Source organism: Alosa alosa, chromosome 16 (assembly GCF_017589495.1).
Source record: "Alosa alosa isolate M-15738 ecotype Scorff River chromosome 16, AALO_Geno_1.1, whole genome shotgun sequence".
NCBI lineage: Eukaryota > Metazoa > Chordata > Actinopteri > Clupeiformes > Clupeidae > Alosa > Alosa alosa.
In genome coordinates, this window is record NC_063204.1 from 17,730,620 (window position 1) to 17,755,619 (window position 25,000).

Here is a 25,000-nt window from a genome sequence, read left to right on the forward strand (position 1 = left end):
GTTCCAGCAGCTGTCTTATGGAATTGCTCTTAAAACATGGTGCAATGTAGACTCGTTGTTTTAAATGAATTTGCCTTTTTGCTGTAATCATTTGCTTAGTGTTTGACAGACTCCTTTATCTTGTGAGTATGTGTGTGCGCACACGCGCCCCTGTGTGTGTCCCAGTGAGTTTGTGGTAATCTCTTGAGAGCGGACTGATCCAGATATATTTATGAAGTGTGTGTCTAATAAAAGCAAAAAAGTTGGCAGGAATGGCCTGCAGTTTACCCACACACACACACACACACACACACACACACACACACTATCTGTACTTCATTTATAAAAAAAACAATAAGGGGGACAAAAAAAAACAGAAAAAAAGGCAAAGCCATCAAATGTGATTGTAGGATTGCGAGGAGATTTGGACTTCAATAGGCCTAAGTGTCCTATTTCAAAGTGTCGTAACACGTCTGGTGTTACGGTGGCTTACCGACACATTCTCCACCTTCTGCGCTGAGCAACAGCTCCTGTCCTGAGGAGACGAGAGGAGCACAGAGGGGTGTGTTTGCCTCAAACATCTCAGGAGGAGGAAGAGAAAAAAGAGACGGAATGAAAAAAGGAAAGAACGACAAGGAGCCATCGCACGGAAAATACAGATGTTGGAAAGCTCCCAGAGGTTGAGACAAGCGCTCTCTCAGTTTGAGCCAGGACCTCAGCCACAGCCTTGTGGTTTGATGCACCAAACACATCCATCCACATTATGGCATCAGTGTGTGTGTGTGTGTGTGTGTGTGTGTGTGTGTGTGTGTGTGTGTGTGTGTGTGCGTGTGCGTGTGTGTGTGAGAGAGAGTGATTGTGTGTGTGTGTGTGTGTGTGGCGATATGTAAAGGATGAAACGCTATCATGCGTACTTCTCTTTCAACGTGTTCCACATGTTTGAAACCTAAATATCATTCATCCTGTGCGTATCGTGTGATTGGGAGCATGAAGAGCAATGAAAGTATAATATGCTCCCTATGACTGCACTGCGTGGTTCAAGCACAGCTGCCAAACCCAGAACTGATAGCCCCTCGGCCATGTTCAGTCTGCAGTAGTTCCTCGGTTACTAATTTGTGGACCAGGCACAGTAAAATATTATGTGTGTCTGTGTATGTGTATGTATGACTGTGTATGTGTGTGTGGGGGCATGTTGTGTGTGTGTATAGCAACTGTCAAAACAGAGGCTTCTGAAAGGCAACCTTGTGATTATCGCAAGCATTCTGATGCTCATTTGCCTGTTGCCGGCCGCTTAGGTCATTGTGTCTGGTTGCTGGCCACAAAGACATGCCAGCAGAGGGGCCTGCAGCAGATCATCTCCCTCCAGATGTGTGGACAGAGCCAGCTGTGAACACCTACCGACGAGTCTGCACTCTGCTGAACAGCAAGAGATAGCGGGACTGGACACTAGATAGTTACAGAACATAGATAGATAGAGAGAGAGAGAGAGAGAGAGAGAGAGAGAGAGAGAGAGAGAGAGATAGATAGATAGATAGTTACGAAGAGATGAAGAGATAAATAGGCAATGTAAAGGGATATGGAATAAAGAGTGATTGGCAAAAAAAGGTGTTCAATGTGGTAGAATTTAAAAAATAAACAAAAGTGAACTAGCATCCCAACCAGCAAATGATGTCATCTCACCCTCTCCACATCCAACATTCTTTTCCTCTCGTTCCCAGCTCTCTGCACACGTGTGTTTCTTGTTTCTCGTGTTTGTGTACGTATTTGTTTGTTTGTTTGTTGGATTATGTATGTGTGTGTTCCTGTGTTTGTGTGGGTATAATGGTGTTGATGCTGCGCTGTGCTGTGCTGCAGGGTGGGAACCAGACGGCCACAGTGATCGCGCTGTGCTCCATGCGGGACTTCAACCTGGCCCAAGAGACCTGCCAGCTCGCTATCAGGGACGTGGGCGGCCTGGAGGTCCTCATCAACCTGCTGGCCACCGATGAGATCAAATGCAAAGTAAGACCAAGTGAAGGGGACGAGGGTGGGGGAGGGAGACGAGGGTGGGGAGTGAAAAGTGACAGTGAAAGCAATTGAATCGGTAGAGTAAAAGAGGAAAGTGAGGAAATAGTAAATAGGAGAGTGAGGTAAAGGTCAATTTAGAAAGAAAAGAAGGTATAGAGAGTGCTTGAATTAGTTAGGTGCACAGGGGAGAGATGGGCAGAGGAATGGTCAGATAGACATAGATAGTCAGAGAGAAGGGAGAACGACTGACAAACCAAGGACAAAACGAGTTGGACTCTGCAGAGAGAGAGGAGGGAGCTAGCAACAGAGCTGTGCAGTAAAGCTGTCACATCAGACACATTAATGAGGCCTGTGTGTGTATTTGTGTGAGTGTGTGTATGTGTGTGTGCGCGCGCGTGTGTGAATAGCTATTTGTTGCTCGTAAAATGAGGTGTCTCTTGTAAAATGAATGAGGCTGTGGAGTGTGCTGCTGTGTGTGCGCTGCTGCTGTGTGTGCGCTGCTGGCTGGGCTCGAGCTGACCTCACGCAGACTTGAACGTCTGCCCCTGCATGAGCGCAGCACGGGGCAGCATGGCAGGTACTTGACCTCTGACCTCCATGTTACTTGCCGTGTCCAGTTCCCCTCCTGTCCGCATGAACTCTGCGCTGCTCTGTGGCACAGCGAGGCTGCACACTTTACAATAAAACCCGAGTGGTCATGGAGCAGCCAGTTAGGACCATACACTCTAGTGTGTGTAAACATTTTATAAGCTGTGTAGACTGCAGCAGTAGTACAGTAATAACAGCGTACTGTTTACAAACGTTATAATACTTGTAATTCTTTACATTTATAATTCATTATAATAATTTATAATAATTTATAATTATTTATAAACCAAACAGGTGGTGGTAGCGTAGTGGTAAAGGAGCTGGGCTAGTTTGCAATATCTTCAAAAGTTGTGTGTTCAATACCCAGCATCAACCGTTGTGCCCTTGAGCAAGGCACTTCACCCCGAGTTGCTCAGGGGACAATGGCACTTGTGATATAATGGCCCTTGTAATATAATGGCACTTGTAAAATAATTGATTTGTAAGTTGCTTTCTGCTAAATTAATAAATGTACATGTAATGTAATCTTCATCAAAACAAGGGAAGAACTTTCATGTGTATCAGCTGTCTCTCTGTCTTTTCTGTGTGTGTGTGGGTGTTTGCACCAGATTGGCTCTCTGAAGATCCTGAAGAAGATCAGCCAGAACTCTCAGATCCGGCGTGCGATTGCTGACCTCGGGGGGCTGCAGATAATGGTGTGCATCCTGGACTCCCCCGACAAGGAGCTCAAGTGTCTGTCGGCCGAGACCATCGCCAACGTGGCCAAGTTCAGAAGAGCCCGCAGGACCGTCAGACAGCACGGGGGCATCAAGAGGCTGGTGTGTGTGTGTGTGTGTGTGTGTGTGTGTGTGTGTGTGTGTGTGTGTGTGTCTCTCTCTCTGTGTGTCTCTGTGTGTGTGTCTCGAGGGTTTTTGGGTCCAGACAGAGTTTTTGTGGCCAGACTGGGTCCAGTTTAGCCAGGAAAAGACTGGTAATCTAGAAAGATTAAGGGTCTGGTCACGAACAATGTAATGGCCCAACTTGAGGGGCGGCACCAAGCATGCATTTGAAAATCTCACTGCACGCAATTGGATAACACTAGACCAATGTTTACTCTGAATGATTCCGGACTTTGACGCAATTGGATAACACTAAGACCAATGTTTACTGACCTCCAACGTTGCAGCGCTGTCATCATCTGTTTAGCTCGCCTCTGGCCCACCTATATCAGATACACTGATGTGATTGGCTTCCCGCGATGCAAGGGGCAAAAGTAACGTGCATCATTACTCATTCAGAGTCTCTTGCAGACACAATTCAAATTGTGCTCGCGCGAGAACTCTAGGTTTCCAGGGTAGGTCCAGGTGAAGCCAATTAGCTTGTTCACATCACAGAATGTCTGTTTCAGGGTGTGTGTGTGTGTGTGTGTGTGTGTGTGTGTGTGTGTGTGTGTGAGAGAGAGAGAGAGAGAGAGAGAGAGAGAGAGAGAGTTTTGGGGTGAAAAGGGCAGGGTCAGGTCGGTTGTTACCATATGGAAACAAATCCCCCTCTACCGTTAGTGTGACCTCAGACTCATCACCACTCTCCAGACCACACTTACCTATTACATAATTACTCTCTCTCTCTCTCTCTCTCTCTCTCTTTCCCTCTCTTTCTTCCTCTCTCTCAATCTCCCTCTCTGTCTTCCCTCTGTCCCTCTCACTCTCCCTCTCTCTATCCCTCTCTCTCTCTGTCCCCCACCCCACTATGTGTCCACCTCACTCTCGTTAGTCCATGCCATCAAAGTCCGCCTGGCTCGTGTAAAAACAGATAGAATGTCGGGGCCAGGCTGGCAGTGGAGTGTGTGTTTATTGACCAAGCGCGCCAGTAGTGTGATTAAAGCGTGTGTGTTGTAGTGTATATTTTGCCGAGAGCTGAGCAGGATTAGTCTCAGGTATCGTAGCAGACCACCTGTATGTGTGTGTGTGTGTGTGTGTGTGTGTGTGTGTGTGTGTGTGTGTGTGTGTGCAGTAGCATAGGACCCACCTCTCAGCATCCACTCAGTGTGCGTGAGCCAGGGTGGGGGTGAGGGTGGTGGTTACACCATGTGCTGCAGGTCGATTGGCTTCAGGTCAACTGTGAAGGTGGAGTGGTTTTTGGACTGTGTGAGGTCATAGACATCTGGAGTTGTCACCAGCGAGAAGACCTGGTTTTACTTCTGTGCTGTTTATGGCATCTCAAAAGGGCAATGCTGTCACTTCCATGACCTAGTGCTGGTGTTATCTGGGTGCACTTTTGTGTGTGTGGTGTGTGTGTGTGTGTGTTTGTATGTGCCTGAATATGCATGAATCTTTGTACAACTTTGTACAAATCATCTGTGTATATGCCTGTCTGTCTGTGTGTGTGTGTGTGTGTGTGTTTGTGTGTGTGTGTGCATGCAAATGTGTATGTGTGTACATGAATGTGTTCGTGTGATTGTGTGTGTGCATGCACATGTGTATGTGTGTACATATGAATGTGTTCATGTGTGTGTGTGTGTGTGTGTGTGTGTGTGTGTGTGTGTGTGTGTGTGTGTGTGTGTAGGTGGAGCTGCTGGACTGCGTGCCGGACTCGGCTGCCCTGACGGTGGAGCAGGAGCGGGATGTGGAGGTGGCGCGCTGCGGAGCCCTGGCTCTCTGGAGCTGCAGCAAGAGCACACGCAACAAGGAGGCCATCCGCCGCGCCGGGGGCATCCCACTGCTGGCGCGCCTCCTCAAATCCCCACACGAGAACATGCTCATCCCTGTGGTGGGCACCCTGCAGGAGTGCGCCTCCGAGGTCAGGACTGCCCGCCACTCAAACTGCTCTTTCATCATGTACTGTTAAGATAGCCATATAGAATTACTTTACTGAGAGTGTAGAGACTTCACAGGCCATCTGTTAAGAATCAAGTTCAGGATGTAAAATCGATGTTGAACAATTAATGAACATCAGCTTAACCAAATCCAAACTCGATAGTGTTTTAAGCCCCCAACGTCGTCTTCCAGGCAGCGCTGCCACCGTCGACTTAAAGGCACCTAATCCTAACCCTAACTCTAACTCTAACCTTAACCCATGCCTAACCCTAGCAGGCAGCGCTGCCTTAAAGACAACATTGGGGGCTTAAAATACCAAGAAACAACCTTAACCTTAACCGTAACTTGCAATTAACAGTGTCAACACATATGTTGTTGATGATCTGGACATCTGTAGATATGCCATGATAGGACTATCCAAGTAAAGTGTGACCAATTATTCAATATAACTATAGCAGTACTATTATTCAACTGAGTGTGTTTAGGTTCAGTTCTTCCACTTGTGGCACAGTGGCAAGTTGTATTGAGTCATCATCATTTTTCACCCGTAAAGATGTAATAGGTGATTCATATCAGATCATTTCTCTTTCTGGTTTCCTCACATTTTTCTCCAAAATAATAGTCACATCTAAAAGGAATGTAATTGGGACACAGAGGTTCTTTCCCGCATCAGTTCTGAAAAGAAGGTGTTTCAAACAGGCTTTGTCCTCTTCGATTGTCACATGAAAATGCCTATATTTATGTTTGTTTGTTTGTTTTACAGTACATGATGTTCTTAACTTTAAAAGTTCAGCTTCTATTCCACAATTGCTACTGTGTTTCCCCCCAATAAAGCCCCCATCACTACAGTTTTAAGAAGTTCTAACAATAATATGTATTTAAAACATGTTAGGGTGGAAACACAGAAAGTGTGTGTGCATATGGGGCTATACTTGTGGGCGATAAAAAAATGCTTTGTGGGACATTTTATCATCTACCAGTTCTCTTGGCCGGACAACCAGAAAGTTAATCTTGGAATCTGTTTGTATTCATTTTATTAGGCACAATGTGGTGTGTGTGTGTGTGTGTGTGTGTGTGTGTGTGTGTGTGTGTGTGTGTGTGTGTGTGTGTGTGTGTGTGTGTCTGCACTTGCTCAATTGTGAGCCCCTGACAAAGACCTCGTAGTCTAAATGCTGTTCCTGATAAATAGCATACCCAGGGAACATTGAGCAGTGTGTGGCTATTTGTCAGTGCCAATTTCTGCCCACTCTGTCCAGCCCCGGTGCAAAGTTATTTGAGATGTGCTTGTACTACAATTCTCTCACCCGCCTGCACATATCTCCCTCGCATGCACACAGACCAGGCCTTCATAGCTTCTGTGTAGGCAGGGCCCCAGTTGAGACCGCTGCTAACTGTGAATATTACTAACGGCGGTAAATGATAATTAAATTATAATGGAGCCCCACAGCAGCGCAGCTTCTGTTAATGACCGAGAACTTATCGCGGTGCCAGCTGGTAATGTTATTAGCTGTGAATGTTATTAGCTGGGAGTGTTGGTGATTAACTTGTTATACGGCTCTTTACCTGTGCTGCTCTGCAACTTTGCATTATTTTGAATGTGTGTTTCTCTCTCTCTCTCTTTCTCTCTCTTTATCTGTGTGTTTTTTTGAAAAAGAAGGCATTACTGTGTGTGCTTTCTGATGACCAGATTTCATTGTAGTTTGAATGACAGATTCATGTGATTTTTTTGTCCTTTGGGGCCCTTATTTATGACACGGTTTAAACGTACAGTGTGAGACTGGTCTAATGTGTGTGTGTGTGTGTGTGTGTGTGTGTGTGTGTGTGTGTGTGTGTGTGTGTGTGTGTGTGTGTGTGTGTGTGTGTGTGTGTGTGTGTGTGTGTTTGGTTGAGCAGAAGAGCTACCGGGTTGCCATCCAGACAGAGGGCATGGTTGAGGATCTAGTAAAGAATCTGAGCTGTGACAACCAGGAGCTGCAGATGCACTGTGCCAGCGCCATCTTCAAGGTAACTGACCGCAGACTGGACTCTGGTCTCCTCCACAGATGATTGCATTCATAGACGAATACAGCATGTTGATTCCGTTTGTGTGTGTGGTCGTATGTCTTTGTGTGTGCGTTTGTGTGCATGTGTGTGTGTGTGTGTGTGTGTGTGTGTGGTGTGCGTGTGTGTGTGTTAGTGTGCAGAAGACAAGCGCACTCGTGACCTGGTGCGACACTACGCGGGCCTCCAGCCACTGGTGAATCTACTCGGCAAGTCGGAGAACAAGCAGCTGCTGGCCGCCACCACCGGAGCCATCTGGAAGTGCTCCATTAGCATGGAGAACGTGGCCATGTAAGCACCCCATGTCCAATGCCTCCACACACACTCATCTATACACACTAACATATGGATAGACACTTACAACACCACAGCACATCTCCTGCTGCCACATTGCAAATGTACACATACAACATACACTCATCTGACTACATTGCAACTGTATACGTTTACTTGCAATACATAGAATTGTAATGTAATTCTATAGGCATTAGCTAAAGTCATCATTTCAGAAATCTACTACAGTATACTACCATTGGTTTTGTTTCTCATGTGTATCGTATGTGTTGCCACTATAGACTGTAGAACGTAGCAGCGTTAGGAAGTCAGAAAGGAGACACGTAGGGGGAAAAACACCAGTCCGTCTGGTCAGGGTCAAAGGAGAGCTGCCCCTCACACACACAGTGGTGATGTGCCTGTCTGTCTGCCTGCCCTGATTAAACCAAATATTCATATCCAGTTGCCAGAAGTCAGCCTCAGCGTAATTTAACCATTCAATCGAGCTGATTGCCCCGTCATTCAATCAGGGCCGATATTTCACCCGTACCTGAGAGATGAGCTGTCAAAAGGGGCCAAGCCTGCGGAGGACAGACAGACATTAGCAAACGCAGGGAGTGGCGTAACCACCGCTGATGCATTAGTAAAGCAGAGCGGTATCGGCAAAACGGTGGAGGTGAGGGCAAGGCCTCAGGTGACTGTAATTTGCGGTGTAGGTAGATGGATCTACCATACTCTCTCTGTGTCTGGGTGTGTGTGTGTGTGTGTGTGTGTGTGTGTGTGTGTGTGTGTGTGCATGTGTGTGTGTTGGTGTGTGTGCATGTGCGTGTGGGTGTGTGTGTTGGTGTGTGTGCAAGTGTGCGTGTCATGAGAGCACACTAGTGAGGGGGAACGGGAGAGGATGTGCAATCACATGTGCTGCTTTCTTTTCTCCCGTCTAGCTTTTTTTTTCCCTCACTCTGTTTTTACGAGACGTCTCATTTGTTCACATGCGAGACTCAGTTTTTCCACTCGTCTGCTGTGCTGTCATACCCCATCCCTCCATCTCTAGCGCGGCCTCAGGAAAGTGATCGTTTGACTTTTCAAAAAGCGAAAAACCAAGTTTTCCCCCCATCTTGGTGTCTTCGAGCTCTGATGTCTTTTATTGGGAGTGTTTGCAGGAGGAATGTTCTCGCTCCGGCTTTTTTCCCCTCTGCTCTGTTAACAAAGGGCCGCGAGACGTGTTGATTTTATGATCACTCCAGTAATGTGTTAGTCACAGCCGTTTCCCTATTAGCACTGCTGAGCATGTGTCAAATGCATGCACGCGTGTATGTGTGTGTGGGTTTGTGGATGTGGGTGTGTGTGTGAGGGGAGTGTGCATTTGGGTATGTTTTAAGGATGTGTGTGTGTGTGTGTGTGTGTGTGTGTGTGTGTGTGTGTTTGTGTGTAGGTGTCTGTGTGTAGGTGTCTGTGTGTGTGTGTGTGTGTGTTAAAGACGTTTGTTCTTTAATGGTCTGGAGTGTAAGCTGACAGGCTCTTAAATCGTCCCGCATGTACGCCATGCAACCGAAGGTCGTCTGTCGGTGCGCTGGTGACATTTAAGGACGGGTTTCCTAGCCTCGCTCTTTGCGCTGGCTTTTCGTTTTCTTGAGTTCCCTTTTTTTTTTATTGGCGGTTTGTAGTTTGGTCATTTTCCCCCCATAAATAATTACGGCACCGGAGAACGTGACCTGGCAACTCCATGCTGTCGCACAGACTCTCCCATAACACTGTGATTTAGAGCGGTTGACTCTCCCTACGGCACAAGGCAGGGGACATACCAAAACACGGCTTACACACGCATTATTTTATCCCACTGCAACCTGCGCATAAATAACGCCACCGATATTATTTATATATATTCCTCTGTCACACGTGCGGGCCAACAGCCTGATGAAGCTGCATTCTTTACACTAAGACACCTTCTGGAGAGCGCGCTGGTCTTGATCGATTGAGACGTTTGGGAACGGGTGTCTCGAAGCGTCTGGCCTCAAAGCCTCGGATGAGTCGGGGCTAAGAGGGAATTTACGGATGGAGAAAGGCACTTTCGCTTTCACCAAAAAACGCCCAGTAGCGCTAAGTCTGTTCTCTCCCCACCTCGTACATCAGAGCTGACAGACTCTTATCCTGCATTTAGATCAGTTAAAGTCTCCCCCACCGAAGGAGCGAGCTTGTTGCCCAAAAGAAAAAAGCCTATTAACCAGATATGTTAGAGCTGCACCAATAAACATTATACAGCCATGTTACATGCCCATAAAAAAGGTAGACTTTATTACTGCTGAGGGTGCGTGGAGGTGCGAGTGGGATCGTTTATGCACAGTAATGGCTTGTGAAGTGGTGGGTAAGCACACATAAACAGACGCATATACACAGGCGCACACACCAAAACAATTGCTCTTTCTCTGTCTTTTTTTTTCTCTGACGCGCTGAAGCACACACACACACACACACACACACACACACACACACACACACAGCCACAGCCACACACACACACGGACAAACACACACAGACATGGACAAACACGTAGAAAACAAAACACCTTGTGGGTTTTTCTTGACTCCGGCTCAAGTTTTGTGCAGAGCCTCCCACTTACAATAGCAGCACACTCACTCAGTCAAGGTACACTCTCACACACACACACACACACACACACAAACACACACACACAAACGTCTCCTGCCACGCTTTCACTAAAACAACACACTAGTGCTCGGCTCCCCTCAGTCTTAGCCACATTCAGAAGACCGCTCACAAGCCTTAGCCACATTTATGTGGACAACACACATACACACACACACACACACACACACACACACACACACACACACACACACACACTTACACACTTGCATCCTTGCCTTGCCACTCTCCCAAGAACAACACACTTGCACTGGGCTCCCCCCCAACCACGCTTCCCTCTCCCAGCTGCACCCCCCTCACCCCCTCTACGGGATCCCTGCCCAGGCAAGCTGCCCTGCTCGGGAGGCCCTGCCTGGCACAGGTGCTACAACACGTTAACCGCTCTGGCTGGGCACCGCGGCACAGCCCTGCATCCCTTACTGCCTCTGCAACGCCGCCTAATGACTCATAACACCGTTGCTATGCACAAAGGTGGCAATAACAACAATCATCGGCATCATCGTCACCATCGTTGTAGAAAATAATAGCGAAGATAACAATAATTCCCATAATCGCGGCAAAAAAACACATTCGGTGACACTTCATTTGCCGACTTCAGACGACGCCCCCGCCGCCATTGGCCGGGGCCCGCTCGTTACGGAACGGGACGTGAGTGCCGACAAAGGAATCCGGCGCGAGGGAAGGGGGCCAAAACAAGAGTGCGGAGCGTGAAGCTACAAGGTTTTCCCACACCCAGCCAACGCTCCCTGCCGAGGCCTGCTGCGCGGCCCGTACAGCACTCCAGAGTGTCCACGCGGGCGGAGTGTGAACACGAGAAAAAGCCTTGGCCTCGGACGGCCGGCGAGAGGAAGCCAGCGGGATGCCAGGCGCATGTACCTTAATGCGCAGTAAAAATCCTGCCAGAGACGGAACCTGGATTTGGACAACTTTGCCAGGGTTGTTTGAACAACGCATAAAAACGTCAAGGTCAGATACGGCGTTGGAATGAAATGACCAGGCCATTAGCGTCAGAAAAATGAGTGCTACGGAGAGCGACGGCAGGCCAGTGAGCACTCTTTCTCTGGCTCTCTCTTTCTTTCTTTCTTTCTTTCTTTCTTTCTTTCTTTCTTTCCCTCCCTCCGTCTCTCGCTCTCTCTTTTTTCTCCAGCTCACTCCATCTGCCACAGGCTATGCTCGTTGCTTCAAAATCAATCACTCAGCACTCCACGAATCAGGAACAAAATCATTTTTGAACATATTTTACAGCAGCAATGAAAAGCCCTGTTTTTCCCTCTTCCTCGAATTATTTTTTTCTTCCTGACCAAAAATTACATGAACAGTTTGGACAAGCCCTGTGGCCTGCAGCAGACAACGCGCTTTTGTGTGTGTGTGTGTGTGTGTGTGTGTGTGTGTGTGTGTGTGTGTGTGTGTGTGTGTACACACCTCAGCCGTTCCGGGAGACCTCCACAGTATCGGCCCCAGGAGCATGTGGGAGCCATTTGCCTGATTAATGATGCATCAGAATGAGAAATGATTGATGGTGAAAAATACAATTATGTTCATAAGTTAAGTGTGTTTACATAAGACTTTGCATTGCTTAAACACCCTAAGATGGAGGTCTACTCTAGGGCCAGCTGTGTGAGGGAAGCACCTTTATAAAACACCTTTCTAACATCAACCCATTTATTCAGTTTGCTCCATCGTATTGTCTTTGACTTCCCCTGTCTACGTCTCTGTAAGTCTCCCTCTCTCTCTCTCTCTCTCTCTCTCTCTCTCTCTCTCTCCCTCTCTCTCGTTTGTATTGCCAAGACAAACTGTTGGACAGTGTAGACAGCGGTAGTAGATTTATGCTTGTGCTGATATCTGGCTCATTGGAGCAGCCATTGAGAGCTGTTTTGGGCTTCTGTTGGGCCTCGGACGGGAAGCAATCAGCTCTGAGCGCCTCTCCCCTGAACTCAGTCCTGGCTGAGGTCAACATTCAGAAGTCCATAAGCAATTATGGGCTCTGAAGGCCTTCCCGTCGGTGGCCAGTTGGTGATGAGCAAACCATAATTGCAGCTCTTCCAAAGTCCTTTTCTTCCGCTATTCTCTCCTCTGTCTATCTCTCTCTCTCTCCATTTGACCTGTGTGTGTGTGTGTGTGTGTGTGTGTGTGTGTGTGTGTGTGTGTGTGTGTGTGTGTGTGTGTGTGTGTGTGTGTGTGTGTGTGTGTGTGTGTGAGTAACATGTTGCTGTTTCACACACTTACAGTATGGAATCACGCGAAACACAAAAAACATTGTAGCAGTGGACTGGTCGACCTTTAGCGGTTTCTGTGTAGTTTTGTTCCAAAATATGGTTCCAAAATGCCAAAATCACAGTGTACTGTAGCATCATGTGCAAGAGCTGAACCTTCCAGTGTGTGTGTGTGTGTGTGTGTGTGTTTGTTTGAAGAGCAGGGTTACCCTGTGAGGAGGCCCGCCCCGCACTGACCTGCAGTCGACGGAGCCTCGGGGGTGCATGTAAGCGAGCGGAGCTTCCTGAGCGCCTGCGTTACTGTAGCAGATGTCTGCTAAACGGATGGAGCAACTCCATCCATCATATCCGCGGCAGACAGAAGCGCTTCTGTGCTGCTCCCCTATACAGGCCCTCCACTTCATCCCCTCATCACACACACACACACACACACACACACACACAGTGCGCCTCCACTTGTGCGAAGCCCACTCTTTCAGGGGCAGCAGCGTGTTATGCTTCCCTCTGCCCATTGTAATTATGCGTGCTGGGATCGGCTCAACAAAAATAGACATCGCTCGCAGTCCATTTATCAAATGCAACGCATGCAATTACAGCATAATTCTAGCACTGTGTGCACAGATAACACTGTGCAGTGGTGTGTGGGGTTCATTGTGTTTTCCCATGTTGTTTCTGTTTTCGTTTTTTTTTTTTTTTTTCCTAGTCTTTTTCTTTTTCCTCCTCCTTTCCCCCACTGCACTTCTGTCCTGGCAGCCTCTCTCTTCATTACTGCTCCCGTTGCGAGAGAACGTTCTTATGGACCCTGACCAAAACCAAATGACCTTGGACACTTTCAACAATAGCCCTGCACAGCCCCGGCCGCTGCCAGCGACCGTAACTGTGAATAAAAACAGTCGTATAACTTAACCGTACATCAGAGGTTCGCCGCGGCTCCGCGCGACCACATTATATCCCTTTTAAAATGTTTACAGTAGTGGACCACTGTACAAGACGAGTAAGAGGAGCCAGCGGAGCGCCGAGTGGCCAAGCCACAGCGGATGTAGGCCATACGGAGCACACGCACGGAGGGGCAGGGATGCGCCGGATGGACAAGGGAACTGGCTCTGGGAAAATACCCTTGGCCCCTGGGCAGCTCGCTCGCACCTGATTTATGACCGCCAGGCGGGGAGACCTCCTCCGCCACATCGATCACGCGACACCAATTACAGGGTGCCAAGAGTACCTTCGAGACTTGCCTGTTGGGGTTGTTTTTAGCCGCGCCAGTCGTCGGAGGGCTGGCTGGGTGTGATGACGTCATCCCCCGTCCCGAACCACGCTAAGCTGCACAGGAAAAAAAAAAAAACAAGGAAAAGAAAATGGACCAGCCCTCAACGTCTCACCCAGATCCTCGAGCCTCATGATTGAACCCTGACAGCCAATAGGCAAGATGTTTACAGCTTTGACCCGGCGCAACCTCTATGAAGTACAGGGTGGATGTCCATCAGAGAGAGCGGATTGTGACATTTAATAGAAACGAAGCGAAGCGCACAGGCCCATATAGGCTTGTGTGATGGAAATGGCTCATGTCTCTGTCTGTCCAAAGTCATATAAAGAGGATTAAGAGGGTGATGTCATTAGACAAGCATACCATGACACTCCGGGGAGCTAAGAGCATATCTCACCGTAAAGTTACCTCGGAGTCAGATAACGAAGGGCTGGGAAGGGGGGAGAAAGGTGGAGATGGATTGAAAAATCTATCTGTCACTGTGGAATGCCTTGTTTTTATTTAGTTTTATTCTCATTTAGAAAGATGATTTTTTTTTTATTTTCACTGGCTCAAGTTCAGATGCAGTGTTTTACGTTTCAGACTTTGTGCCTGTCAGTGCAAGAGAGCTCAGTCGTAATCTCTGGAATCTTTCCAATATGATACCTGGTGTTGCTGATGCTGCTGTCCTCCCATTCGCTCTGCCTCTTCTACCTCTGTCTTTCATGGTCCCTCTCTTTCTTACCCTCTTTCTTTCATTTTCTCTGAGTGTTGCTTTATTTTACTCTCCATAGCTGTCTCTCCTGTTCTCTCTCTTTTCAACACACTAATCTTCTGTTTTTTTTTTTTTTTTTTTTTCTCTCATGTCCCAGGTTCAAGGAGTACAAGGCTCTCGAGATTCTGGTGGGGCTGCTGACCAACCAGCCCGAGGAGGTGCTGGTCAACGTAGTGGGTGCCCTGGGGGAGTGTGCCCAGCAGCCCGCCAACCGCACCACCATATACAAGAGTGGGGGCATCCCGTCGCTGGTCAACCTGCTGACCGGCACAAACCAGGCGCTGCTGGTGAACGTCACTCGCGCCGTGGGAGCATGCGCCACTGAGCCAGAGAACATGGCGTAAGTCACACCAGAACAACATTCTCATCCGTAGTCATGCTCCTAACAGTGGTTACAAACAACATGGCCTCCTTAAAGATTATGATAAATGAAACTCAGATCAAAAACACATGAGTTCCAGAGCATGCTCTGCTGCCATGACAGTTTGTTGTATACATGTATGTTTGTTGTGAGGCTTTGTACAGATTGTGACAACAAATTCCCTTTGTGGACGATAAAGACTGTTTATTTCCATCTCTCTAACTCCAGGACAACATTCCTGTGCACCTCAACTCAGTGACTCAAATCAGTGACTCAGTGTCTAACAACGGGGATAGTTACAGGTCACACTTCAGTGCACTAAAGGACTGGCCATCTAATTGTGCCCGGTTAACATTGAAACGACATTCAAACCTTCAAAGCTTGACCACAGTCACATCACCATAGCTCACTTAAAGAATATTTAAATAGCTTTACATTCACAGCTTTCATTATAGCAGCACATTGTCCTGTAATAATAGTAACCCGCGGGAACACGGTCAACGGTCAGAGATCAGGACCTCACTAACGGCACAATGGTTATTTTAGCTGCGGCTCTGAGGAATACGACGTGTCCTGTTCGCAAGAGTACGCTTAATTAAGCTCTACTGTGCCACGCAGCATTAGCCAGGCCGCAGCTTAGATTGGAGCCTGGAGCTCCATCTCCTGAGTGGCCAGAGGTCCGGCGCCTCTTTTACCCGCTGGCGCGTCCAGTGTCAACTGCCCGAGCCGCTAATCACAGTCCTCCTCGCTAGGCTGGCCCTACCTGCTGAGCAAGGGGCATAGCTGTGGGAAGCCGTTTTTCTCTTGGGGCCGGCTGCGGTCGGCGCGGAGAACGCAGAGAGCGCTAGCGTGGCGGTGGTCTGGCTTCAGGCGGACGCACCGCTAGGAGTCATCGGTGGTCACGCGGAGGAGCGGCGGGGAGCCCTCGTCAACTGCGGCGGTGGTGTCTCTGTTGGGGACCTGTGGCGAGAAAGCTGGGACCATCAAACTCCCACACAGGGGTTGTTTGCTTCGGGAAGCCTGCGCCTGCCACTCCCCCCCCATCCACAGGGGGTAGTTAGCGCCTGAACGCGGCTAAAGCTCCTAACGGTGCATGCTGTCCTCATTGCTAAATGTGGTTAGCCATCTGACATTCTGAACGCCCTGCTCGACTGTGCCACAGGGGCCAGCTGTGACAGTTATCACTTGGATGAGTGCATGGGAAAAAAAGCATTGCATAAGCCTGCTGTGGGCTTCCCAGGATACAGCCAAGTCGGTAGACCAGGATGGAGGCAACAGCCGCCACCATGGGGTCCAAGTTCCCAAGACGAGGGTTGATAATAGAAACACAGGGGGAGGTTTAAAGGGATTGAGTGTCTATCAGTGCGGTCTGTGGTTCTTGGGACTGGGGTCAAGCAAGTGGCGTTTGAGGTTTAGTCGCTGAGTTGTGGTCAGGACACAGGGATCACACATTAAAGGCTGTGCTTACCTCAGGCCTCAGAGCTCCACTGACCTGAACGCTGTGTTCTGTTTCCTGTCCTGCTCTGCAGCGTTCAAGCGGCACTCAGCACAGCCGCCATCTGAATCTAATTGCTTTTACGAGCCTGTTATATAGACTTCCAGCCCCTTCTTAATTAACACTGGACTCAAATAAAGGGCCCTGCGTTCGGGAAGACCTGTGTTAGCCAGCCGCGAATGACATTGTCTGAAAGAATAATATATTTATGGATGCGCTGAACCACAGTCGTGCCATAAAAGAGGAGAAACATCTTGTTTTGAAGTCAAAAAGAAAAGTTACACTTCTGTTCCCAGTGCATGCATACCAGTTCTGTGGGCCCGACAGACATGTAAGAAAATACAGTATGTGCCTCTGTCTCTGTCTCTCTCGCCCTCTGAAACATAGTATTCATATTCTCAGGGTTTATATTTAGAATTTGTCGTGTAGCTTTTCCCCCCCTTTCCACACGTTTGCACTTAGTTGTGGACAGAGTCTCTTTATTCCCCTCGGCATTTTTCGATGCCGTCTTGTGGCGATGGCTTATTTCGAGAGCCGCGCACAGTAGTTTGCTGAGCAATTAGCATAGCTCACATTTGATTGTTTCCTGCCCCAAACCATTCTGGTTACTGCTGTTTCTGAGATTAAGAAAGCCGGGGGTGGAAACAGGCCTAATGCTGCATGCATGCTGTTGCATTGGAAATCGTGCTGCAGCAGAAAAACCGACTGCAGTTTCTCTGTCTGGACGCGAGTCATTGTACATGACAAATATCTGTTGCTCAAGAGAGAGATGCTGAGCAGTACCGCTCTCGTTCGCGGGGCTCTTGCTTTATCAGTGCTGCCTGCTGACATGACCTCCTTGGAGGCAGAACAAAAGCGCCCTTAAATAATTTCGTTAACATCTGGAGCTAAGATAAAGCTATCTGTTTACTGCGGCTGACATAGCCTTGCTGCGGACGCTTATGTTTTATTGCAAGTGCTGTCTGTGTCCTGTTAGGCCTCTGGAGGCCTGCGAGCAAGCCTCTGTAGCTTCCACAAAGGATCAGAGGACCAAGGAGCATGTAGGCAGTTCTGGGAAGCACATGAAAAAAAGGCCTTGTATAAATCCAGGAAGGAGATCATCTGTCAGTTTGTAGTGGGCGGCTAAATGCATTCCTCTGGACATTAGTGCACACAGTTTGGTGTGAAGTGTTGACTTTTGAATTCTCCTTAACTTTAGTTAAGTAGTTTGTTATATAGTGAGGCACTTTAAGTAGCCATAGGAGACTATAGCACAGTGGACAGTTATAAACAAGCGATTACTGCTTACAACAGGAGTGAACTGGCTTTAATCATTACTTACCATGCATGATCAGGAATAGCTCAGTTCAAAATTCAAGAATTAGCACAAGATATGTGTCTTTCTAATACTTAAAACCGCAAAGTGTATTTACTGTTTCAGAGCAGGTGATAGATAGCCTGGAAAATCCAGAGCCTGATAATCTAGAAAGATTAAGGGTCTGGCCAAGAACAATGTAATGGCCCAACTCGAGGGGCTGCAACAAGCATGCATTTAAAAATCTCACTGCACGCAATTGGATAACACTAGACCATGTTTACTCTGAATGATTTCGGACTTCGATGCAATCGGATAACACTACGACCAATGTGTACTGTCCTCCAACGTTGCAGCGCTGTCTTCATCAGTTTAGCTGGTTCCCCGGAATGTTGGGGTAAAAGTAACATGCATCATTGCCCTTTGCCAGAGTGTCTCGCAGAGACAATTCCATGTGCTCTCGCGAGAACTCTGGATTTCCAGGGTAGGTGATAGAGGTATAGACCACTTTCTGAGCAACTTTAAGAGCAGCTTGAACAGTAATTCAGATAAGGATCACGCAGATCAAGGAGAGGTATCTAATGTTTATAACATCGCTCTGAATGTAAAAAGGAAACCGACTAGTGTAGCTTTAGCCGAGGAACACGAGTCTTGGGAAAACATTGCGTTCCCCGGATCAGACCGTGCCGTCTATGTGGATTCAGGGATGTATGCTGCACACGTAGGCCTACTACATGCCATGGCTCCCATAGGATCTGATCATCATTTTTCACTCACTTCCATCTGTCTGCTTATATATGTTCTTGCTCTCCCTTTCTCTCTCTCTCTCTCTCTCTCTCTCTCTCTTAACCCCTTTCTTTCTCTCTCTCTCTTTCTTCTTCCCTCTCTTTATCCCCTCTCCCAGTTGTCATCTTAGAGGATAGCGTGTCTGTTAGCATGACATGGTTGATCATGTAGTATAATGCTAGGTTGATCAGAATGACTTATAGGGCCCTGCGGTGTTCTTCTATAACACGGTGTTATGACAGGCTCTCTGGCTGATTTAACGCTGTGAGCCGGGACTCTGGAGGAAGATGATGGAGGGGAGGGGATGGGATGGGATGGGGGGCGGGGGAGATGGACCCAGAGAGAAGACGCTCCCCGATGGCCCTGGCTGGCGGAGATACCCTGATTAGGGAGTGTTTAAGCAATTACCAGGACACTGAATGCGGGCCTTGTTGCAGGAGGCACACATGGGAAACATGTTACAGTACATGGCCACCGCAGTCCACACACAGGCACACGTCCACACACACACACACACACACACACGGACATAACACACACATGGACACACACACACGGACATAACACACACATGGACACACACACACACACACACACACACACACACACACACACACACACACACACACACACACACACACACGGACATATTAATACACACACACACATACACGGACATATTAATACACACACATGGACACACACACACACGGACATATTAATACACACACATGGACACACACACACACACACACACACACACACACACATAAATACACACAAGTATACACACACACACAAGAGCTACTCTATTGAGCAAGTCTCTCTCGCCCTCGCTCTCACTTGGCTCTCTCTCTCTCTCTCTCTCTCTCTCTCTCTGAGTGGCTGCCAGTGGAGTGGAGCACAGAGTGTAAAATATGGCCAGCGCTTAGGCAAACTCTGCTCAGACGCAGTGAAATATAGGGCTGACCTGTCTCGCTGGCTGTTTGATTTGGAAAAGAACTCCATTTTCTGGTGTTGTTTTTACTCTTTTTCTTGCACTCTCCCTCTTTCTCTCTCTCTCTCTCTCTCTCTCTCTCTCTCTCTCTCTCTCTCTCTCCACCATATAGACAGGATGGAAGTACCACCAGTGAACAGTATATGTTTGTCTCCGCAGGCTCCATACACTTTTCTATAAATACCAGCAAGGCGCTTAGGAGCGCGCACCAGAATCCCCAGGGTTAGGGGTCCGTGCCCGCCAGAGGTGTTTGCCGAGTGCCTCTCTCGCGTTTGATTGGATGACCGGGTGAGCACGGAGCAGTGGGATTGGTCAGGCAGGCTGATGGGGAAGCCTTGCTGACAGACTGGCTCTTTCATCCCCTTACCCAGGATGCCTGTGCAGCTTTCAGCAGCGCAGCAGGGACATGGCAGGGGGCTGGCTGGCAGGGAAAGAGAGACAGAGAGAGAGAGCCTGAGCCCAAGAACCTGAGTCAGATCAATAGAGGGAGGAGTGCATCTGTAAAAACTTTTTTTCTCTCTCTCTCTCTCTTCTTTCCTCTTGCTCTCTCTTCCTCGTTCTCAAGTCCAAGTTCAAAGTGGCTTTACTGGCATGACAGTTGATATACACTCCTGCCAAAGCACAGCAATAGTAAACAATAACGGGAAAAGAGAGGAGATTACAAGAAATAAGTATTTGTAATAAACGTTCTCTGCACAATCCACATATTTCAAAAATGTTCATGCATATAAATAATTCATCCAATTGATCCAACTCCTGTCTGCCGATTCTGCCAAGAAAAGGTGGAATTGTTAGACCATATATTTTAGCATTGTCCACTTTATTTTGGATAAAAGTCTATTTATGCATGATGTTGGGTTTCAGTTAGATTTCAGTTAGATTTGTTTACTGTGTTGCTTGGTAATTTATCAGAACAATTTTCAAGCAATACACAACACAGTAATACTGTTGGGGAAAATATTTATGTAAGGGATTAAGTAAGACATTAAGTAAGGGATAATGGACGACACGGTGGTCTGTTCACAGAAGTTAATGCACGGTCGAGGTTGTAAAAAGCGGCCCGGCCAGCGGCGTGGAGTCCATTATCCCGCTTATTCCACTGTTGCCACTTAAATTGTGTTCATTTCCTGTTACAATTTAAACGTTTTAATCACTAAAACGGTCTTGTTTGTAGAACTACTTTCTTCTGACGCATATCAACTAATTTCTCAACTTGCAGGACAAACTTAGCCTGACGAGCCAGACCCACATTAAAATGTAGGGTCTGGGCACTCACCGTTCGCAGTGCTCAGTCCGGGCGGGATAATCAGTTGTCTTTCAAATTCCCCCTCTGCACACAATAGGACAGCGGCAGCGCTATGAGTCCCATCGTTTCCCACCAGCGGAGCTAGTTGGCTAGTTCAAACGTTTGCCAACTTAATAAAAGCTTAACTCGTGTCACACTGTTCGCCAACAGCAACATCCATCTTATTTGTTTTCAAGTAGCAGGGAAATCAAGCCAAACCGTTGCAACTCTGCCATCAATCATTATGTTAAGCCCACCTAACGACTCTATACACGATTTCATTGGCCTGATTGAGTTTCGATTTCTGGAGCTCACAACGGAGAGTTGCTAGGGGCGCATCTAGAATTCTAGGCTAGGACAAACTGCCTTTACTAGTTATAAACGGATGGTTGCTACGGCCAAAGGCCAGTCGTTAGTTCTATCTCTCCCGTTGTCAAGCCGGCATATCCCAAGATTCTGATGAACTTTAGTTTTGAAACATCGCTATTTTACCTAGCCTGCTGTCATCCATCTAGCTAAAAGCCACCTCCGTCATATGCTACAATGTTACTATGTTCTGAACGTCTGCATTTTACAGCTCGGATGCAACGTGACGGTTCATTTAAACTTGTGTGTGATAAAGTGTGATACGGCCAAAAGTGTGATACGGCTAAAAAAATGGATCTACTTCATAGGTGTGGAAATAACATACGGTTAATGGTCGTTCTAAATTACGTAGGACAATGGGAAATTCAACCAAGCAGTGGAATAAATGATGATAAATTGGCAATAGATAGATTGAACAAATGAAACAGAGGATTTAGTTTATGCTGAAAGATGGATTAAAGTTAAAGAGTCTGAAGGATGGCATGTCTAATGCAAATAATCAAAGAAAGAACGTACTGTATAGCATAGAAATGAATAAGTTACTGGTCAAATATAGCTGAAAATAAACTAATATCAAGAAGTTCTCCTCTAGAAGGAAAGGAGAAAGAAACAGTTGTGGGAAGGAAAGAAGAGATACAAAAGTAAAGGTGATTATAGGTGGGAGGGGAAGGGTGGTGACTAGGGATGGACATGGATATTGCTCTTTGGTTCAGAGTGAAAAGAAATGTTACCATTCCATACACTGGAGCTGGCCATTGCTTCATGTGTGAGGGGAATAATGTGCTTAAATTTAGCTGATTTACTGGTAGCTAACGAAGATACCTCTCCAAGGTATAGCAGTATAGGCAATGGAAAGTTTTGGATGCAGCATTCCTTATCTGCATGGCATCATCAATGCCCTTCAAGCCTCACAGTCCTCCTGACAACAGTGTCCTCACTGTGCAAGAACAGATCAAGCACCTGTTCCACAAGCTGCATTGGTCACAACAACATCGTCGCATCAAAGATGCATACGTGTCTCACCAAAGATGCATACGTGTCTCACCAAAGATGCATACGTGTCTCACCAAAGATGCATACAGTACGTGTCTCATCAAAGATGCATACGTGTCTCACCATAGATGCATACGTGTCTCACCAAAGATGCATACGTGTCTCACCAAAAATGCATACGTGTCTCACCAAAGATGCATACGTGTCTCACCAAAGATGCATACGTGTCTCATCAGTGGCTGGCCAATGTTTGGTATGTGGTTTGGTAGCATCAAACCAAGCTCTTTGAGTTGACGCTCACAACAATGCTTGAAGTTGACGCTCACTCCAATGCTTGTAGTTGACGCTCACTCTAGTGCTTGTAGTTGCATTTGCATCTCCTCCAGCAGCACATTGTGACGTGCCAATGGCACAAGTTTTCTGAGAAAAACCTTGTATGGTACCCGAGACTTAGAGTAGACCTTGATTTATTGATGCAGAACATGTTTTTTCCCAATCTTCCCAATCAGTCATATCATACCAGTGGTACATGACTTCTGTCTTCCCTTCTACAACCTGGTGCTCTGCTGTTCTCCTGCATATAAGCTATACGCTCACACAGCGTTATGGGAATGTGCATTTCGGAAGCCATAATATCACGCTTTCCACATTTGCAATAAAGATATCTTTGTTGGCCGTGCTGCGATATTCTTGCTGTTGGTGACGGTGATAATGCCAAGCTAAGAGCGGGCACCAAGCGCAGCCAAGCCTCAGTGTGTGCCCGCTCTTCCTGTGTGGCTGTGACCTTCAGACGGGAGATGTGTGTGCCCTCTTCTCCTGATGCCTGCAAGCCTGGGGAGCTCTCCAAAAGTATACACACTGGCACTGCGCGCACACACACACACACACTTATATATATACATGTACCAAAACCAGGCTGACCTTCACGACAAGTTTGGTCAAACACCAAATACACATGTCAGTTCACCACACCGCAAAACACACTTTTTGGTTTAGCTAAATTCATAACAGTCTCCTCACCAACTCTAAAATATGCCTTTATTCGTCTTTTTTTCTTAGTTAATAATAATTATACAATTGATTGTTGTAATGTTCTAGTAAGTAAGTTTTATTTGTCTTTCTCTCTGTTATCACTCATTACCTGTCTCTCAGTTTGAATGTATAAAACCTTTATTGCCAGAACATCAACATTTGTCTAAGTATTTTAGCAAAAAATAATGAAGTAACCAGATACATATGTGTTGAAGAATGACAAAATGGTCTCAGTATTCTTTGTCTCTCTTTGCTTTCTATAACTCACTCCCACAGGATCATAGATCGTCTGGATGGAGTGCGTTTGCTTTGGTCTCTGCTGAAGAACCCCAACCCAGATGTGCAGGCCAGTGCTGCCTGGGCCATCTGCCCTTGCATAGAGAACGCAAAGGTAGGCCAGAGCCACCTGACACGGAGAGAGAGAGAGAAAGAGAGAGAGAGAGAGAGAGAAAGAGAGAGAGAGAGAGAGAGAGTCTGTGGATTGGCTCAGTGAAGCAAAATGCCCCTTGAGTGGAAGCGGGCGGTGTGGGACAGGGCTGCTATAATGCTGTAATATCCTGTGGCCTCAACTCAGATCCCTGGCCCTACACACACATGCGCCCACACACACACTCACACACACACACACACACACACACACACACACATATACATACATACATACATACATACATACACACACACACACACACACACACACACACACACACACACACACACACACACACAAACAAACTAGTTCAAAATACAGATGGACCTGAACACTTCTGTGAAGATTGCGCTAAACAAAGGTAGTAGACATGCAGGAGCATCTTACATGCAGGGCACTGCCAACACACACCCATGCATAGTCTGAAGTTGATGTGCAGACATATACTCAAACACAACATTGTACGTTCTGAAATTGATAGAGAGCTCAGATTGCAGGTTGTGTTTGCACAGATTAGTGTAACTGGTTCACAGGCAGGCATGGTAAGTTGAGAATAGCAGGGCTTTTTAATGAGACGTATTTATAAACTTGAACAGTCAGACATTCAAGAGGCTTAGAAAACACAAGAGCCTGTAGCAATACCTTATACAACTACAGTATGACCACTATAAACAGCTTACACGATTAATATAAACACACACACACACACACACACACACACACACACACACACACACACACACACACACACACACACACACACACACACACACACAGAAAGAGAGTCCAGACAAGTAGCTGGATTTGATATTCAAAATGTGTGCTAAATCTACCCAGATCGAAGACATAAATAGTAGCTTTTTTTAGTTTGCTTTCATATGGTGTGATTCATTATCAAAAGCACATGCTTTGAACGCAGCCTTGCACAGCACCATGGCGTGACATTATGGTGTTATACATAAGTATTACCATGGTTTACAGTGTGCAACTGACTTTCGGTCCTTTTTTTCCCTGGATCTTTGGAGCCCTGGAGAAATGTCAGATAACCCTGAGCTTTTCTTAGGTACCTGTATTTGGTGTCCCCATTCTGTAGACATAGCACTTCATGGTAAAAGTGAGGCCATGCCAGACGACTGGCTTTGATTGGCTCAGGAGCCCAAGCACAAAGTGCATCATTGTTCTATCAGATTATGGCCGTGATTAACATAAACAGGTTGCCGTTCATGTAATCTGTTTTACATTTATGTAAATACACACGCCTCAGCGTAGGCAGGTGTTTAATGGGGGGTCCTCCCTTTTCCCTCTGTCATCGTTCCTTTTTACTTTTGCTTCTTTTCTAGGAAGGAAGTGAGTGAGTGAGTATGGGTGTGTTCTTTCTCTTGAAGG

General features: G+C 47.0%; 1 protein-coding gene across 1 annotated transcript in view; it reads left to right on the top strand.

Moving 5' to 3' along the window:
* odad2 (outer dynein arm docking complex subunit 2) overlaps positions 1-25,000 on the top strand; it is a 72,757-nt gene that overhangs the window by 24,881 nt on the left and 22,876 nt on the right. Inside the window, exons 11-17 of the mRNA XM_048265911.1 lie at positions 1,834-1,980; positions 3,183-3,392; positions 5,116-5,349; positions 7,260-7,370; positions 7,543-7,697; positions 14,673-14,915; positions 23,461-23,575. Coding sequence (XP_048121868.1) covers positions 1,834-1,980; positions 3,183-3,392; positions 5,116-5,349; positions 7,260-7,370; positions 7,543-7,697; positions 14,673-14,915; positions 23,461-23,575 — 1,215 coding nt within the window. The remainder of the gene's footprint in view (positions 1-1,833; positions 1,981-3,182; positions 3,393-5,115; positions 5,350-7,259; positions 7,371-7,542; positions 7,698-14,672; positions 14,916-23,460; positions 23,576-25,000) is intronic.